Below are 20,109 nucleotides of genomic sequence, written 5' to 3'. Positions count from 1 at the left end.
TTTAAAATAATTCTTTTAATTTGGCCCTTCTTAATTTTTTTTTCTTGCTTCGCCCCTGCCAGGTTGAGCCTGGTTCCGAGTCAACCCATCAAATCAATCATGATTTTATAACTAGAATTATTATAATATTATTAATTTTAACACTTAATATAAACTAAAATAAGAAAAAAAATCTAATTATTTTTTAAAATATATAAGTTTGATAATAATACATATTAAAGGTAAAATATTTTTTTTCATATTTTATTTTATTTTGCCTACCATAAATAAACAAGATATAAAAACAATCATTTTTTATATACCACTACAATATATAATTCTGTTTTTATCTTCTTCTTTTTCCCCCGTCTTTATCTCCTTTATCTCTACTTTATCCTTCTTTTCTATTCTAAAAAAAGGAATCCAACGGTACCTAAGATACTGTACATTATATATAAACACAAGAACTCTCTTCTCTGTTGCTAAGCGAGAATTTCTTTTATCCATGTCTGTATGAGTTTAGATTAGGAGAAACCCTTCGATGCTTTTCTGATAGAGATTTTTTGGGGTGACAGTTCGCAGGTTTGCTGACTTCTTGCTGCTCCTTTTGACCAGTTGATCCTAACAGAGCAACAACTAGATATAGGATTGGTCCTTTGAACAAAATATCAACATCCTCGGTACAATAAATTAAATTTTATAATTGAAGTTGATGATGTTTGAAAAATAGTCATTGGATACTGTTAATAAATATATTTGAGATCTCTTTGCATCCTTTAAGGTTAAATTTTTGAAGTAAGTATAATAATTTACTTTGTTTTAAAAAATCCATGCTTTCTAGTTTGATACTACTATAAGTAGTTTATGTGCATGCTAAGAAATTCAATTAATTTTGTTACATGATTAGCATTATTCTGCTCGTTAACTTGTATGCAAAACATCTTGCTGCAGGTATCACATTAAACTGAACATTAGCATAATTAATATTTTTAACAGATGAATTTGATTTAAATGACACATCTAGTAAACTATGCTTATGGCAATAAACTGGCATGATTATGGCACCGATGCTGTCGTTGATTATTTTGTTTTCTGTTTAATTTTTTGGCTCGTTTTAATTGAGTAATGTTAATTTTTTAATATTTTTCGATGGAACGCTAATGGACTTTGTTAGAGGTTTTGTTTTCCTTCTAATTATGATAGAATTAACGTGGATTCGCTTCTTCTTGCTTGCTAGCTTTCTCTTAAAAAAGAAAATCTCACGTGCAAAGGTGGTTTCTTAGATCTTTGGAATCTTGTATGCAAGAACCGATGGATTTCCCTCATGCACGTTTCATGTAAAATCATTACACATAGTTAGTGATGACCATCATTCATTTCGATGTGACAAACAGGGGAGAATGCAATTTATGGTTCATGCTCTAGCTTTGACCCACTTCTTTTGTGGGGACACTAGCTCTCATTATCCGCGCGTGACTCAAGGGGAATCAATTCTCTTCCCAAGGGCTGATAGTTGTTAAAATATTTTTTATTTTAAATTATATTAAAATAATTTTTTTTTAAAAAAAAACTTTTAAAACGTAAATACAAGAGAAATAAATGTGTATTTAATATATTGTGCATACACATATACCTATTTGTTAGTTATACATGTTTTCTTGTGAAGTAACAAGAGAAATAGTTTTGTTTTATATAATTAATGCAGCAATTTTTATGGACGAGTGTTTCAGAGCTAGTTAAGAAAATACATATTTTTAATGCTGTATGTGTTTTGAATTGCATGATGAGAGCAGCTCTTCCCATCTATATTAATTATTATAGTTGATAGAGTACAGTTGATAGAGTAAATAAAAGGAGGTGTTGGGTATAATTATAATTGATAGAGTAAATAAATATAAATCAGCACACCCCATTATTGAGAATATGATATGTGTCCCCGTTAATATTATATGTCTACCGAACGTACGCTTGATCTGTTCATAATATTTCGGTGTCTATACCAAACCCAAAAGAAAATAAATAAAAGATACTAAAACACATAATTCTAGGATCATATGCACATTGACACACATGGGTCCTGAATAAAGAGGTCGTGCTCAGGAGGAGATGGTGGTGGTGGTGAGGTGGCCCAACCATTGCGGTGACTTGAAGGGAGAGAAACTATGAAGTAGGTTTTGGAAGACGGGACCGAGAAGAGAAAATAATGGTAGGGGGGGTCTATTTTTTAAGCAGTGCCCATGACTCGAGGTTTTGCTACGTGCCGAGAGACAATAAATGGAAGAGAACGAGGACACGGTTAATGTCGGTTTTTGACAGTTTAGCCACGTTAGGAACACGTCTCATTTTTGTCGGTTAATTGTAGACCCCAATTGCAGTTGATTGACGGCTGACCGTTCCATTTTCCCCCAACGTCTTGCCGACAAATCTGTGCTGTTCCATGTCTTATTACAGCATTGTTCATCTCATGTGATCTTCGAATCTTAAATAGCTATCACGAAATTTCGTTGGTACGGGGAAGAATGGCTGGTTGTTTGGAATTGTCTGTTCTCCTTTTACCTTTATTTGAGATCGTTTTCGTGTTCCACACTAAACAGTGATGATTATTTTTCTCATTTGTCTTGCAGTAATATCTTTTTAGGCTTGGAAGACTCCTCTAGTTTGTTTCTTCATATAAAAATGAAATTAGAAAATTAGAAAAATAAATACTACCACCTTTTTTGTATACTAACCACGTTGGAATTCTTACTTGGACGGCCAGACAAACTCACAGAGACCTTGTTGATTCTTCGACGGTTTAAAAAGGAAAAAAGAAACACAAGTTGTTTTTTTATTTTATTTTCAAAAACATTATAGCAACAACGATTCCATCGTGAAGAGGACCGTCAAATCCCAGTACATCAAACAGGCACCAAGCACAAGCTCTCACCGCCACGTTACCGAGTAATATCAAAAGAAAACAGTAAAAAACAGGACAGACGGTTCGATTAGGTCTGAGTTCCAACAACTCCCGCTATTGGCTCGCCTTTTTTGTCCTCCTCCTCATGTGCTCTGTACTAGAAGAAAGAAATTGAGAGAGCTAAAGAACGCAAAAAATAATCTTGCTGTATATTCTCCCACGTTATTTTCAACTAGCCAGAGATAATAAGTAATTCTGCAATCATTACCATTCAATATTTTCTCCCACGGCCATGTTACTGCCACAAATATGCTTGTCCTCCTCCCTTTTCCTTCGTTGACGACCTTCACGGTGGCATGATGGTAATTGACACGTGTTATATTTCTTGATTATGTGTGTGGAAATATTGAAGAATATTTTATTTATATAAATACACCAGATTAATAATAAACAAAACAAACAAACAAAGCGCAAGAGAAATGAGAAGGACAAACGGAAGAGATGTCATGTGATGAAATGACCAAGCAAAACATGACGGTAGAAAAGAAACCCAATCCAATCTGCTAAATAATTGTTTTTATAGAATTTTAGTTGATGTATTTTGGTGAAATTTAATTTAAAAAAAAAAAATTATAATTCATATAAAAAATAAACAAAAAGTTTTGGACTTAAAACCATATACATGTCAGCTCATGTTTTAAACTAGGTCGAGGCCTAAGTCTAAGTATAAATTTATTGTAAAATAATGTTTTAAAGCACAAAAAATTATTTTTTTTTATAATTAAAAGTTAAACTTCAATAGTTTCTTCTAAAAGCATTTTTTATAGATCTAAACAGTTCTTTAGCTTAAAAATCAGTTTTATAGCCAAATCAAACATTCTGGTTAGATTTTTATGGTTTTGTGAAATTAATTCAAATTATTGCCATAATTAGTTTTCTAATCTCTTAGCTTAAAAAATACACTATATATATATATAAAAAAGATGAATATGTTTTTTGTATATATTTTTACACATTTTTTCTTGCCTCATTTTTTTTTTCTTATATTTTTTATGCTTTGATTTTCTTTCAAAATGATCTAAAGTTTATTGCTAATGTTGAAAAGTATCATCCTTTGATTTAATTGAAATATGAATATCTTTATTATTAGTATACATGTTAACGTTGAATTGATATCAATTATAAGTTTGAATAAATTTTAAGTATACATGCTAGAATTTTATTATTATATTTACATTGAAAGCATGTTTTTTATGAGTTTTTGTTTTGCATGCTTATAGATTTAAACTTGAATAAATTAAATTTTTTTGAATAATTTTTATGTTTTGAATATTCTTATTGTGATAAAGCAAACATGCTTTTTTACTAGTCTTATTTTAAATAAAAAACAAAAGGAGCTTAGTTTTATGATAAAGGTTAAAAAAAAACATAAACAATCACTGGTATCATATTTTACCTTATAGATGAAAAGAATTGAAAAACATATCTCTTTCCCTATCTTGTCTCACACTTTGTCAAATGATTTCGCGTGCGCCCAATTAGGTTTCGATTTCCATGGCTTCAAAAGGAACGGTAGCACGTACTCCCTCAATTTAAGGCGTTTGAAGCCCTAAAGTCAAGGCATGTATTTTGGAAATGGGAGAACCCTCCAAGAGGTCTTCGATATTAGTCAATTATATTTCTTGCTCTCCGGTTTGCCTCTTCATGCTTACAAATGCAGTCATGACTTGCCTGATCAGAAGACTTCAGTTTCCTTTCGAGCCTTTTAAATCATGAAAGTAAATGAAGTTGAAGAAATTATATATATAATGACTTAATCAAAACATATAATTAGCTAAGCTTTAAGCTTGTGCCTATGGACCTTGAATATATATATATATATATATATATATATATATATATATATATTACGATGGTGATTTGCGTGGTTCGCAGTCAGCAACACCGCAGCCTGCCTCTATAGTCTTCGCTGCCAGCCTTTGAACATAAAGCATGCCGTGCTTGACATGATTTGCAAATGTGCTTGATTTTCTCACCACGTTATTTTGCAAATGTGCTTGATTTTCTGACCACGTTATTTTGATCAACTTAATTAATTTATAGGTTTTGGGCAATCTTCCTCCACCAGCTGGAATTATATAGCTGATGCTGATCTGATTGTACAAGTTAAATCAGCTCGCAATGAAGCATTAAAGAAAATGAGAAATGGTAGAGGAATAAAAAGAAGAGTGACGTACCAAATTAAGTTGAAAATCTTAACCCATTCAAATACTTTATTATAATAATTATTAATTTTCAAATGATCATAAGAGTAAAGACCCAACTCTCATTCTTTCTATTTTGAAAGACTATTCTTTCAATTTAGAAGAATTATAGCATACTGACCAATTTAAAAGAGGTTTTTTTACAATTACTTCCATCTTTTTAAGTGTTTAGTTGGTGTTATTTTTTCAGTATTTTTTATTTAAAAATACATCAAAATAATATATATATATATATATATATTATATATAATACTATTGCATTAAAATGATTTAAAAATATATAAAAATTAATTTAAAAAATTGAAAAATAATATTGAACTGGTTACTAAAAATCAAGTAAATATAATAATAAAAGGCAGGCTGCGGTTGATGGTTGGTCAGTTGTAGAAGAGCGATTGAGCGCGCGTGAAATAGAACTTTCCACCTACCGAACCTAATCTTATCCCCACATTTGAAGATTTGAGGTCTTTTGTGCAGACAACGGCCATGTGGGTTCTCTTGAGGTCCTCATGTTCCTCCTTTTTATCTCATCTGTTCGTTTACCGTTCTCGTAGAAATTCTACCTGTGACCTCTGACAATAGGCTCTAATTAAGTGGAAACATTCATTAATTAAAAATTAAGTAGCGATCTGTGATCAACATGCTTTGTTTTTCCTTCTAATTAATTAAAATATATAGTTGTTTTGAAATTTTTTCATAAAAATAGTATTTTTTAACATATCTTTTATTTATCTTAGTCATCATAATATTTTTAACTGGAATTATTATTTTTGTTTAAGAAAATATATTTTATAATTGTTAAAGTAAGTTAATAAATATAATCAAAATAATATGTCTGTATTTTATATGATTTTGAAATCTAAAAAAAGCATGTCCATACAACATAGTTATTGATTGTTTAATATCAGACAATAAAGTATTATTAGTCAATATTAACACATGGCAATTTATATGTCTTGATCACAAAATACAATTAAAACAGTAGATTTAATCATAAAATTAATAAATTTAGAATCATATCCATGCACACTCTAATAGCAGATTGAAAATGCTCTTTTTTTTCTTCATCAAACCCCTACAGAATCGTAGGGTTAAGGCTCCCGTGAACGTGAAGCTTGTTTAATCTGGGAACACTGCGTGTATAATATGCAATGCAAGCGAATGTATGCATGCAGCTGGGACATATATATATATATATATATATATATATATATATAGACAGACAATGGCAAGGAGCACTTTGTTTTGAGCTTAGACCTTGAAGAAAGGGAAATTTGTATTTTGTTCGTAGGATATAGGGCGTAGGCCATAGAGCTTGTCCTTACATGACCGTATCGACAGACACACATGCAAGAGATAAAAGCAGTGCATGTGACAGGAAAAAAGGAAAAGGTGACATTATTAACATACATCACATGAATTATCTGCGGGAGTCTGAATTGGAGGACGTAGTTGGGCAGCTTTTAATTATTCTATCGGAGTCCACATTCAGAATGTGGCCTTGAGTTCTTAAAAAAATGTTTACTATCAAATTCAAAGGAGTCCACGTTCAAATACAAACACAATTATTGATGGAAAAAAATATTATTAAAAAACTACAGTGATGTTTATCAATGAAAAATAAAATTTTGAATTCAAAATGTGATGTTTTAAAAAAATTACAACTCCTTTAGAAAATAATAAATTTAAAATGTGATATTTTTTAAGAAAATTAAAATTTTATTTTTCGTAATCTTAACCAATATTATTTTTCTACAAACCAGATTGCATGATTTCAAAGAAGCATAAAAAAAATCAAAGAAATATTTAGAAGAAAAAGATCTTCAAGCATGGAAAGACATGATCATGTGGAGGGTTTTATACCTTATCAACTTTCAGAGGCTATATGAGATGCAGCTTATATCTAAATGTGATATTTAAGCATTTCACGTAGCAATCACAGTTCGGTGCAAAAAACAAGATTAATAAGATTCATTGGTTTCATTACAATGTATATCAACAGATTTATTTTGTTTGTTTTGCATGCATATGTATGGTAAGATTTTGTTTTATAAGAATATTTATATATTATCAATTACTTATTAAGTAAAATAACTACTACATCCACTTAGTTAGTTCTAATCAATATTTATTATGTTCGGGTCAAGTTATCATCTTTAATATCTAATATTGGGATTTGAGTTTGCTTTTTCATTTTTTCCCCCATTTCTTGAGTATCAAAACGTTGGAAAATCATTAATAAACCATTGTATTTTGATATGTTTTTCAACGAGAACCCATTGTATTTTGACATTTTCTCAATTAGAAAAAACACACATTAAAACACACTATGTCAAAGAACAATGCACTAATCACTACTAGAAAATTGTAAAATAGCAATGAAATTACTAATAGAATATCAAAAAAGATGCAGATTCTCAGCAATGTATATGTTCATGTAAATATATAAATATAATGATGAATTTAAACTAATTAATTTAAAACTAATAAACAACAACAAAGAATCGATTGAAAGAAATGATTGCGTACGTAATGTGTTCTTTCTCTTCATTTGTAAGATAGTTTAAAAGTATTTACAAATAGCACACGTCCAAAATAAGAAGACAAAGTAAAAATAAAATAAAATGAATCAATCTCCAGTACTTTCCCCTCACTCATTATTTTGAGGCATTTCAAGAAGGAAGCAACTCCTACATACGGAGAGTATGATTTTGCAGGGGCTGCCCTACATGCATGCGCGCGCGCGCGCCTGGAAGACAAACGGATGAGAGAAGACGAGAGGGTCAGCAAAGAAAGTGAAAGCCCAGTTTTCCATGTGACGAAAACCCCTCCCCCTCCCGGTAGTTATGGCAGTTAAGTGTCAACAAATTAATGGCATTATAAAACACAAGGGACCCCCTCACTCATCACTCATCACCTACTGTTCTGCTCTTTCCCTTTTACATTGCACTCCACTGTGCGAGCCACAACAAAATCATGATCTCTTATAGCCAAACACCATTCAAGTTACAGGGAAGATCGTTCATAATATTCCTCTCAATTGCCACAGCATCATTGTGTCGCTCCAACAAATTTCAGCATCGGACAAGGATCCGAACCCCGAAGTGGCATTTGTTTCTGCTTCCAAGTTATCGATACAACTAGAGCAGAAAAGAAAAGGAAATATCGATCAATACCTATCTTCAAACTGGAAATAGACCCAAACTCACGTCTCTTCATGTAATTGGTCTTTAAGAGACATACTTAGGCCCCCCTTTGTGGCAACATAGGACCACTGACCGTTCAATGTAATTAACTCCCTTGATGGTTAAGGATTCTGATAACTCTCTATACTTCATATATGGGACAACAACATCATCCAGTCAATGTTGTGTTGCGGTCATTAGTAAATATTTGTTTAGAGAACCCTAATGCAAGGATTGTCAGGCGGGGTCCTACACCAAATCCGATAACCCTATTATAAAACATTTAAGTTTTTACAGACGTTGAAAGACACTTCCAATCAACGCTCGATCTGGAGTCGGCAGTTAGGATTAGGTGCAATTTTTTTTTGAAGAATTCTGTTCGTTGAGAGATAGAATATACATTAAATATTAATCAGCGGGGCAAGAACTTTTGCATAGATTCAAAGGGCTTTCACATGCATACAGAGAGCGCTGCAAGTGGAAGTATTTTATCCAGATACCGGGCCTTTCACTCTCTGATTGCTGAAAAGGACCCTTCCTCACCATTGAGGGCGACGACATGGTTTGAACGGAGAGGAGCACATGCCTTCATGATTCTTGAAGAATCTACCATCCTTCATGTAGAGAGAAAATATAAACGACAGAGACCTAACAGGGATAATTTCCTCAAAAGGAAAAGGAGGGAAAGCGAATTCTGGATATGTCCGCTGACATCAAGGTACGTGGTCACCTTCACGGGAAGGAATACTGTGGCGCAAATTATTTATAACGTACAATGCAGAAATTTATGGCACACAATTTTTCACGCTTTGATTTTCCTGTAACGGGCAGACGCAAGTAGTTCGAAACACCAGGAGGTTTGTATTCTTGCTACTTGGGGCGATGTGAGGAGTCAAGATCTCGAGACACATTAATATTTTAAGGAAGCCGGGAAAGTATAAAGATGCTTTGTGCGGTGGGTAAGGCGATTCTCTAGGAGATCTTCATGTTCTAGAAAAACAAATCTAGTCATTGCATGCTACAGGTTAATTATCTCGCTAGACTTTTCAAGTTTCTCAATCGACTCTCATGTTAGTCATTTCGCTTTTCCTTTTGCTTGATACCAATAAGGTGAAGATCATTGTAGTCAAATTTGATTTTCAACCCAGAATCTGGCTCCCACATAGTTCGAAAGTCGTAGCCAAGGATGCATGACTTGGTCCACAAAGGTAAAAAAACAGTGGGCATCTGGAAGTTTGGTTTTGAGTGTGGATATTGGATATTCAACCATCTAGCCCAGACCGGCACCGAGTATGCATGCACAGCCCGAAAGTCAAAAGCATGAAAAGAATAGACAATATGGAGGAAATCTTGCTCAGTGACCCAAAATTATTTCAACTAGATATTTTGACCCTAGCTACGCCGAGGGCGATATATATATATATATATATATATATATATATATATATATATAAAACTAACTGATCCTGGTAACCCTGGTCACACTATGCAATAAAGTGTGAAAATACTATTTTAACCTTGAGCGTGTGCTCCATCCTTTGGTTTTTGAATGGCAAAATAGTAATTATACCGTGGATTGCACTCTGTGCATGCACAGTAAAACACTGTGTAATATAATAATAATAGTAGTAGTAGGCTTAAACATACCCTTATCATAGGACGCGCAGAAAAATCTGAGACTAATGTCCACCGAAGACTGAGGGAGCACTTACCACACCAAGGTCAACTCATCGCTTGATGGTATTGGTTCCTTCCGGGCTGAGTGGACTTGAGAAACAAGGCCTTCCAGTTTTTAGGGCATATAATCTTTCATCATTAAAGGCCCACAGGCTTAAGTAGCGGAATTGGAGCTATTGTCGTCCTAGGAGTTAACATGGGCCGAGTTCAGCCTCCCTACGACGTGTAGCTTTGTCTCCAATGCCACGGTCCAGTTTTAACAGTACTGTAATAAGAAACAGGATTTCTTTCAGGCAGATGTCCATGGTCAAGCACGCAGCCAGTATGATTCCATCATCCTTCTGGACACACAGCAGTATTATCTCACGTGGTAAAAATCCAAGTTATAGATACTACATATCATGCATCAAAATCAATGGAACATTTTTCAAAATCCCACTCAGAAAATATAAGAAAACAGGGATGCTATTAACAAACCTCACAAGAACATCCTATTAAATATTCATCAGCGTTGAATCATATTTTCTGTTCTCTTCTTGCTGTAGAGAAAGGAGAGTTCAGAGCAGCACAGTGATGAGCCAGATCATACAGTCATTTTTCATATATCCCCGCTATGCAATATAGAATGTCAAAAGATCCCTTTTTCTATCTTTTCTCTAGCTCACAAGCTAACCCCATATCCAGCAAAAATCAATGATAACAGCGCCAACCTTGATGTTTCCTACTAGAATGGAAGAAATGGGTGATTAAGCAGCAAGAGAAATTGATTTGGATGCGTAGCATCCAACACTTGTGGCCAGAGGGTTCTTTTATATTTTCAGAGCATGCTCTCCATGGATTCTGATCCGCAAGTTTAGATGACCTGCACGCAACAGTACCACCATGAAAAGGGCTATATTAGTTGGGTTTATCAATGTCGTTTACACTCCTATGAACATCTTATTTGTTCAAGTTTACTGAAAACTAAAAGCTTACTCTTAACTGGCTAACCGCTATCACTTAAAATTAACTAAAACCTATTAACACATTTGCTCTGTAAATTTGGATATCAGTCAGGCAATGGCCAAAATCAAGCAGAGCCGAAGGTTGCTGTTTGGTCTGTTTCCTTTGTTTCTAGAGTAGACGGGAAAAATTTTATACAAGAAAAACATTGATGTTTCATTTGAAAGGAAAGCGTGCATTGACAAGAACATCTAAACCATGAACTTATGTTTATAACAAGAGTCTGTTACAACCTATATTTCTACAAAGCCAAACATAGCCCGAAGGGGGTAGCAGATATTCTCCATATATAGGATAACTCAAGCTTGTAACCTCCTAAACCTTGTAACGGCAGTTCAAAAATCATGAAGGCCAACAAATAATCAGAAGCAAAGCACAAGTATTCTTTGAAAATCAGCATTAGTACTGCTTACCTGTTAATTACCAAAAATTGATGAAGAAGATCCTCATAAAGGATAGAGTGGAAAGAAGAGTCCCTCCTAAAAGACAGGCTCGCATAACTTTTGCCCTTTTTCTTGGGCTCAATGATGTGAAGTGGCAGAGGGCTACCTCCAAAATTGATTCCCCATCCAAAAAGTATACCTACAATAGTATGTTTTAATACTGAAAACTTTATGAGCACCAAGAAGTCTTTTCATCAGAATAGTCTCCAAATCCCACTTCCTAAAGATAATCATGATAACATCACGCATACACATGCACACAAAACCTATTAGAAGAAGCATTTTGTCAAGTAATTGCCTTTAGCAACAATGCGTATAATTGCATTTCAAAATTCCATCACTCTTCTCAACACTCAAACTATAGGACACCACATGGTTTAGTACATGTAGCAGGTTCTTACTCTACATGGGAAGTTGAGGCATTGAGGTAGAGTTGAAGAATGCATTAGTGGGATGTGGCAGAAGAAGCAGGTAATGCATGGAAGTTTTTATTAGTTGAGTAGACTCATTGCCAACTTGGTTAGACCAAGTAGTTTTATTGTGTAAAGCTCTTATATGCATATTAGGGCAGCAAGCAGATGTACTTAGCAAAGGGGAAGCAGAAGCTGCTAAGCATGCTAAGGATACTGATAACAGAAGTCTAACTAAAGATAATCCCTATCACAGTTCGTGTTGTGGGTAAAGATAAATAGCTCCCTACCTGTATTTATCTCTTGCATCAAGTATATCAGATTGTAACTTAACACTTGAATATATATGAAAGAGCTGAAACCAACTTCCCCTAAGTTTGTGTTATCTTCTGGTCAATTATGCAGGACATGTTTTCTAATCAGAACACATATGAACATGAAAAACTATAACATCAATAAAAAAAACTATCTTTCAGAATCCCCTCGCTATATACCCTTGCTCTCTCTTTGCAAGTTCCACATCTCTAGGCACATGCATGCCGCCTAATGCCTGTTCCTCCCTCACCTGTCACTTGCAATGCATCCCACTGATACCTGCCCTCCTCCCATGCTTCTTCTAATTCATCCCCTTCTCTGTCCTTAGGTGTTACTTATGCAAAGCAGAACATTGCTTCTATATAAATTGAGGATCAAAGACAAGTTGCAGTAGGTCCACAAACCTTACTGCCCACAAACCTTTGATTTTATCCCTTAGAAAAGCTTATGCAGTCACCTGTCAGATTGAAATTATTGGATAGCACAAAAGTTTCTTTTAGATAAAGTAACTCAGCTCTACAGACTTCAAGGTTATGGATAGTTGGTATGTGAATCAAATGACCTCAAATTAACTTTCCATACTTGTACTTATGGATATCTTATTTATATTCACATGCATCAAGGCATAATGGGCCACCAAACCAACCCCCCTGGTACACACGAAAGCTACTCAGCTTAAGCACTTGAAACAAAATTTAAAATGGCAAGAAATTACCGGCAAACTGTTGAGGAGGGCTAGGGTAAGAGAGACATGGAATGTATACATTAAGCTCTTTTCCAGAATGTTAGGAAGATGTGCACTGAAAGAAAATCCCCAACGAGGTTGATATGCTGTTAACCTAACTGAATGTGCCATCGAGATCAGATCACCAACAAAAACAAAAGTCCCACCACATTTATGCTCTGAAAAGTCTGAAGCTCCAGAAGCTGGAAATGAATTTCTTCCAGGTTGCAGGCATTCTGGAGAATAAGGGCTTGCAAAGGTGATCTCAACCCATATTGACCCTGGAAGTGGAACAGGGTTTAAGCAGTACTCCTCCTAAAGGCAATGCCAAAATGAACGCAGTTGCAGTTAAAATTAAACTACTACATCTTCTTTCAAACTAACATGATAAACAAAGGCAATGACATTGTGCAATTTCGTACCACACAGTGGCCATTAAGAAAATAAGTTAAACCAATAAGAAAATCCAGCTATAGATATTATGACATCAATGGTTGACCTCAAAGGGTTTTGATTCAGGTAATGCTGGAAAATGTCTAATGTGTACCTGTGAACACAAGCAACTACTTCCTTTGGTTATCTCTGTAACCCAACCATCACCACATTTATTAAGCTTGACAACATCCTTAGCATTCAAGCAGTGCCTCCTCTGTCTTTGGCTTATACCATCTTCAATATTGACATTATCTGATTTGCTTGAATTGAAGCATTGAACAGCTACAAATTCAGTAAGGTCATCAGGACAGGCAGATTGATTTTCTATGAAAAGCATCTCATTGCTTTCTTCTATCACAGAAGTAGGGACACAGTAACCCTTCATTTGATGAACTATCGCAAGACCTTCAAAACTTTTTGAGAGATTTGAACTTTGAAGTGTCTGTTCATCTATTAAAGCAGTGGTCTCCATCCATTCCCGATCATTATGGATGCGTTTTCCATCCAAAGATACAATTGCATCCCCAGGAGACAGATAGCCAGACAAAGGAGAGGTAGAAGGTACATCCAAAACCTATTCCAAGTAATCAGTACATATGCTATAAGTGGGAAGGAAAATTGCGTGTGCATACACACCATCGTATATTATGTAATCCAGTAAAGATGTCTGTATCATACCATGGGGCTTTCACCATGTATGTAAAAGGGAGACAAGATCAAGGGCAGGAGGAATAACACCAGTGCACAAACTGCACAACACTACAGCGATTTTTAAGTTATGAAACCATGTCATATGTGTCAATTAGATATAGCATGAAAAAAACAGTTGTTAAATTAAATAAAAAAAAGGTTATGAAATCTTGCTAAGCAATGTCTCGATGAACAATACTATACCCAGATAATTGCATGTAAAAAAAAATATGATAATCATAATACAAAGTAAGCATACCACAGCGTTATGCCAAACACCAGCACAGTACACACGAAGTGCAGTAAATGGTTGTAGCTCCTCAAGCAACTCATAATTCAAAGCAACCAGAGCACCAGGAAACAGAACTGCAAGGAAAATAGCAATGTACTCCGTCGGTATGCCCTCACTGCTTCCGGATGAAAAGGTGCCTACAGTACCAAGCATGAGAATCTAGCCTTCTGCATATTCAAATCTAAAATTTGAGATTCATAAATTTATCCACTTTCACTATCCTTTATTAATCAGTCACATATGCAAATAAATACAAGAAACATTTGAGTTCTGATTCCAAGACTAGATACTTGGCCAGTTCAAACATGTAGATATTATTTTTCTGCTTTATTTGCTAACTTTTGGTGATTACAGAGGCTTCATTGGATCTATTTTAACTTTCAATGAGAGTGTGAGACTGATTAGAGAACAATAAAACAGAGAAAAGTGACCTTGCAGCCGCGATGGAATGCCCGAACTCGTGCACTGATACAGAAATCAAAGTAGAAAGCAACAAATATCCAGCATCCGCAACAGATAATCTCGAACCATACACCTGCATTCAAGTAAAGCAGCTACGAACCTCAATATATATATATGTCAAACAAAAACCAGTTGCTACTAGCTAACCTGAGGAGAAAACCCAAATAGTAAAGAACTCGAAAGATCGCTGCTTCCGTGGAATAGGTGCAAAATGTTTCCTAATTCCCATACAAGAATCTGCCAATTCCCATCATCACAAAAATAGAAGAAAAGAAAAGGTATGATCATGTTGCAGGTTAGGAGTGATTAAAGAATTGAGGATTATCGCGTTTAATAGTATAATACCAAAGTGACTCCAAGGAGTGCAGTTAGGCTAAAGCCGACGCCGATTGAAAACCAAATCTTTAACGACTTGGCTTGTTTCCGTCCAAAATGATAGAGAGGGGTGTTTAAGGCAGAAATTTTGTAATCGCAGTAGCAGCAAGATACTGTGTTGGATAAAGTAGTACGAGGTGGTCGTGTTGGTGTCCGTAAAGGAAGTAACGAAGTTTGTGCTTGTCCCCTCCCATGTCTTCTCCATCGCCTCTCGTCCATTGGCGTTAGCTAACCGTTCTCTCGCCTCCTCGGCACTGCTTCTGTCGATCGAGGAAACTTCTTGAAATATTAGTGTGTTTTTCACTTTGAGCCCACATGTGTATGAAGCCCAAGTAGAAAATTAACATTAACCTAAAACCAGCGGAAAAAACAAAACACAGTAAAAATTCATTGCAGGTTAAAATAGTAAAATTATTATTTTATATTTCTACAAAAACTAAACTGTCTATTGGAGATAATTAGATCATTTTACAAGATGCATTGATTATTTTAAAATTAATCGGTCATATTTTTTTATGTCACGATTAGTTAATTATTTTTTCAAGCAAAAAAATATTTTACTTGGATCTAAAAGCTTTTTTGATATTTTATTTTTCACTTCACAGTATAATGGTTTTGTTGTCCTTAAAAATAATAATAAAAAATTACCTTGTATCTAGAGTTTTATTTGTACTTTCATTATGTTTTATGTCTTTTTTATTATCATGGTCTTAGAGACAATTTAATATTTTAATATATATATATATATATATATAATTATTGACACGCGTGTTGAATATGTTAGCAAGCAAGTCATCCTTCAATATTTAGAGCCCGTTTGGTTACGTGTTAGAAGTTGCGTTTTTTCAAAAACACAGGAAACAAATGTTTGGTTAACAAAAAAAGCTGCTTTGCATGGTCCCACATCCAAATCGCGTGAGAAACGCAGGAAGATGAAAAGCATAAAAATATTGCTTTCGGGAAATCCAACCATGATACACTGTTCATAAGTGTATCATGCACCTCCACTGAACAGTGGAGTATGTAAACAGTGCAAGAATTGCACTGTTCACGTGAATTTTTTTTTTTCAGTGTTAATTTTTTTAACATTTAAAAAAAAAACATTAGTATAAAGTGAATTTATCGCACTGTAATATCAATTTTATACCTGATAATATTTTTTATCTACGCTCAAAAAATTATGAAAACTGTAGTTCTTATCGGATGAATTTTGTATGTAATGAAATTATAAATAGTTTAATGGAATAATAAAAAATATTTTTTATTTTATGATGTAATAGGAGTAATTAATTCTACAATATTTAAATTTAAAACCATTAATATTAATATTAATATATATTTTTAAATTATTTTATAACCTCAATTTCAAAAGCATTCTTAACCAAACACATTAAATATTTTTTCTTCAACCTCAATTTCAAACACAATTTTAACCAAACACCTATTTTTTCAAACCAACCTTAACTAAAAGTACTTTTTATAAAACAACTTTTTTCAAACCACAACCACAACAGCTACCGCAATACTAAACACACTCTTAAGCGATGAGGCTTGTGACAACCAAAAACAACCCTTCTTTGGTACTTTTCAATTTGTCACAACTTTTTGCACAGCTTGTGTGGCATAATTTCTTCCGGTTTGGCATTAATTTGCCTTTTATTTTTCTCTATCTTCCTTAATTTTTACATCTATCCTTTTAAAATTTCACAGTAACCTTTTAATTTTAATTTTAAAAATTTAATTTTTTATTTTTTTAATTAATATTTTTTCATTTGAGTTGTTTTTATAAAACTAAATAAAAAATTCATCATTCTTTAATTTTCTTTAATTTGTTAAATTTGATCTCATTCTTTTTATTACTATTTATTTTGTTTAAGATTATTTTCAAAATTGATTTTTTTTATAATTTCATCACCATTCATTTTTTTTATGATTTCATCATTCTTTATTTTTTATTGTTATTTTTTTACTTTGAAAAGTTAACATTGAATCGAATAACTTCTTGATTAAGCCTACATCAATGATTTAATAGGTTGTGAATTTGAAATGTCAACATATTAGGAGATTCGTTCAAGTTCATTTTTTTAAAAAACTTATATTTTTTTTAATTTCATCATTTAATATTTGATTTAGTTAAAGATTGAGTTCCATTATTTTTTTATTTTATTTTTATAGAATTTTTCACTAATTTTTATAAAAATAACCTGAGTTATATTGAATCTTTTTATTTGTTTTTTTGTGTTAAATTTATTTTTTTTATTTTTACAATAAAATTTAATTCAAAATATGATTAAATTTTTAACAAGGAAGGATGATGAAATCCAAAAGAAGGCTAAGGGTGAATTATAAGGAATCCAAAATGGGCTGACTAAGAGCTTTTATTGTAAAGTGAAAAAGATTCAAGGATCAAATTAAAAAAGATCATGATTTCACTGTTTAATTGTCTTCTTCCACAAAAACAAAAGAAAAAACATGTTTAAATGCCCACCTTTCAGCCATAATCTCTTCCCCGTCTCTTCATCATACCACACAAATTTTTTTCCAAACTATAATTTGTATTTGCAGTACTTCACTCTAAGCTAAAATTATATGTCTTCTTGCATTTAAAAAGCCTGCCTGTTCTCTTTCAAAAACACTACTCAATATTGCCCTGCTGCAAAAACAACCTTGAGTCTTTCAATGTCGGTTAAATTTTTGTTCTTAGCTTTAATGAATAGTTATGATCTATTACTCAACATCGAGTTCTTTATCTCCATCTATAACCCTAAAACAGCCTTCTCCAACCAACAATCTTAGCCAAAAACCAACTAAAAAACCGTCATCACCCTCACTTTCCGAACAAGGAAGAAGACGTGACATCTTGAGAGGGGGAAGAGAATGCAAATTAATTAACTCTTCTAGCAAGCACAGTAGCAGAAGCCAACTTCTTTCTTCTCAGCCTTCATTCCACCGTGAACAAGCTACACTTCCAGCCGCTGTGGTCAGCAGTGACCTCTTCCAGTTACATCCAGCAATTTCTCCAAAGCGAACAGTAGCACACAACACTTCCTCTCCTTTGCACCAGCGTTGTGGACGAGAGCTACACCAGCAAAGTTTCAGCTAACCACAAGAGATCCATTCCAAGACGAGAACAGAAGCTTGGTTTGATCTCCAACACCAGCAGTTTGAAGAAGCAGCAGCGAAGAACCAGAAGCCACAACGAACTTACTCCTTTTGCAACAACTCAGTCCTCAATGTGAACAACAGCAGCGCCATCTTCTACACGGACAGCACAGCTCAGTCCAGCAACGAATACAGCACAAGCCGATTGCTTCACCACAAGCCACACCAGTTTCAGCAAGATCTTCACCTTCTCAATCCAGTGGCAGCTGCAAGATCTTTACCTTCTCAGTTCAGTAGCAGGTCCTAGGTTTCAGCCTCCATTTAATGTGAGGTTTCTCCAGTCCAGCATGCACTCCTCCAGCAGCAGATTTTCCAATCATGAGCAGTAGCTTTTTCTTCAACCGCGGGTTGTCTTTTAGTTCAAACCGTGAGCATGCAGCAACAAGAGGCCTAAGTTCCAGCATTCTTGATTTTCCATTTTTTTTCCATTGATGCAGCGGCAGCAGGTGTTCCTCAGCCACACCTTTTCTCAACTGCAGTGTTAGAGCCATTGGAAGCCTTCCTTTCCTTCCAGCAACAGCATCCAACGTCCTATACCGAGAGAACAGTGAAGGGTTTTTTTTTCAATAGTAGCCATGGCAGTTCATCCTTCCAGCAGTTTGAGTTGAGCCTACAAGAAGCTTAGGCAATGTTTGGCTTTACAGAAATTTGTCAAAGAAAAATGTAATTTTAGGGTCGTAGGCTTGTTTGGCAAATATGTCCCAACAAAATTTTCAAGCCTTGTAATTATGTTTTTTTTTTTTTAGTGTTTTGCCAAGCATGTTTTTAATCTAATTTTAATAAATTTTCAAAGTTTTGAAACATAATTTTGCAATTAATTTTAAGTTCTCCATTTTTTTTTAATCTTTTCATATTTAATATTTAAAATTATAACATTTACTCGAGGTGTTTTTTGACATAAATTACTTTTTTTTGTTAAAATAATAAAATTTCCTAAAAAAATATATTTAAATATTTTTATTACATATGACTAAGTTTCTCAAAAATAAAATACAAAAAAAAAGAAGCAATATATATATATATATATATATATATATATATATATATATATATAGAGAGAGAGAGAGAGAGAGAGAGAGAGAGAGAGAGCATCTTTTAAAAATACCAAAATTCAAGAAAAATAGTTTTGTTGATATTTTTATATGTATTTTTGGTTTTAATAACTAATTTATTAAATCATGAGAACTTGATTTATTTTTCAAAAACACCAAAAAAATTATTTTATTTTTTTCAATATCAAGGATTATAAACTTATATATTAATTTTTTCACTCAATTGGACCCTCATATTTTAGCACTTTTTACAAAGTGGTTTTTGGTTTCGTATTTCTTCAATGTGGTTTTCAATTAAACTTTATATTGTAGATTTATTTTAATTAAGCCCCTGATTTCACCAATTTAGCTTTTCAAAGTCTTAATTATGTCCCTAATCTTTCAATCTTTGTGAATTAATCCAAATTAGGCTTCCACACTTGATTTTTATTCAATTGAGTCGTTGATTGAATCACAAAACTCCTTAGAAGTTAAGTCTTTTGATTTAATTAATTCTTTCAATGTTTGTCTAATTGACTTTCAAACTTAATTTTTCTTCAATTAAATCTTTAAATAAGTCAACTAAATATGTTAGAAGTTTAATTAAGTCTTTAGACTTAATTAATTTTTTTGATTTTGGTAAAATTTGGATTTCAACCTTAATTTTTTTCATTTCTTCATCTCATCATGTCAAAACATTTCAATCTGGCTATTCTTCTGGTATTTTGGTCTTTAGCAACTCGAAAGTTCATTTTCTCATGTCCTGA

General features: G+C 33.5%; 1 protein-coding gene across 7 annotated transcripts; it reads right to left on the bottom strand.

Annotated features, from left to right (window-relative positions):
- Positions 1-9,834: 9,834 nt before the first annotated feature.
- LOC118054370 (membrane-bound transcription factor site-2 protease homolog) lies at positions 9,835-15,445 on the bottom strand. 7 transcript variants are annotated; one of them, XR_004688510.2, is made up of 10 exons: positions 15,120-15,441; positions 14,922-15,011; positions 14,744-14,847; positions 14,280-14,427; positions 14,009-14,089; positions 13,443-13,904; positions 12,887-13,210; positions 11,417-11,585; positions 10,479-10,863; positions 9,835-10,342 (listed from the first exon to the last, which is right to left on the bottom strand). XR_004688510.2 is itself a non-coding variant. In XM_035065928.2 (9 exons), exons 1-8 carry the CDS (start codon positions 15,366-15,368, stop codon positions 11,424-11,426), a joined length of 1,620 nt encoding a protein of 539 aa, XP_034921819.1. In that variant the 5' UTR covers positions 15,369-15,441; the 3' UTR covers positions 10,449-10,863; positions 11,417-11,423. The 7 variants fall into 7 exon arrangements, 2 of the variants coding, with proteins under 2 accessions (XP_034921819.1, XP_073264330.1); XR_004688511.2 differs by having other exon boundaries at positions 9,835-10,339; XR_004688512.2 differs by having other exon boundaries at positions 9,835-10,266.
- Positions 15,446-20,109: the final 4,664 nt, after the last annotated feature.

Source organism: Populus alba, chromosome 3 (genome assembly GCF_005239225.2).
Source record: "Populus alba chromosome 3, ASM523922v2, whole genome shotgun sequence".
In the NCBI taxonomy this organism is placed as follows: Eukaryota; Viridiplantae; Streptophyta; class Magnoliopsida; order Malpighiales; family Salicaceae; genus Populus; species Populus alba.
The sequence above is the reverse complement of the archived record's forward strand: the minus strand, read 5'-3'. Positions and strand labels throughout refer to the sequence as shown.

Excerpts from the sequence above, each read along its gene's own strand:
- LOC118054370 (XM_035065928.2), bottom strand. The coding sequence starts at position 15,368 with ATGGACGAGAGGCGATGGAGAAGACATGGGAGGGGACAAGCACAAACT. Across the intron at positions 15,012-15,119 it reads CACTCCTTGGAGTCACTTTG|ATTCTTGTATGGGAATTAGG; the intron begins GTATTATACTAT and ends GGGAATTGGCAG. Across the intron at positions 14,848-14,921 it reads TATTTGGGTTTTCTCCTCAG|GTGTATGGTTCGAGATTATC; the intron begins GTTAGCTAGTAG and ends ACTTGAATGCAG.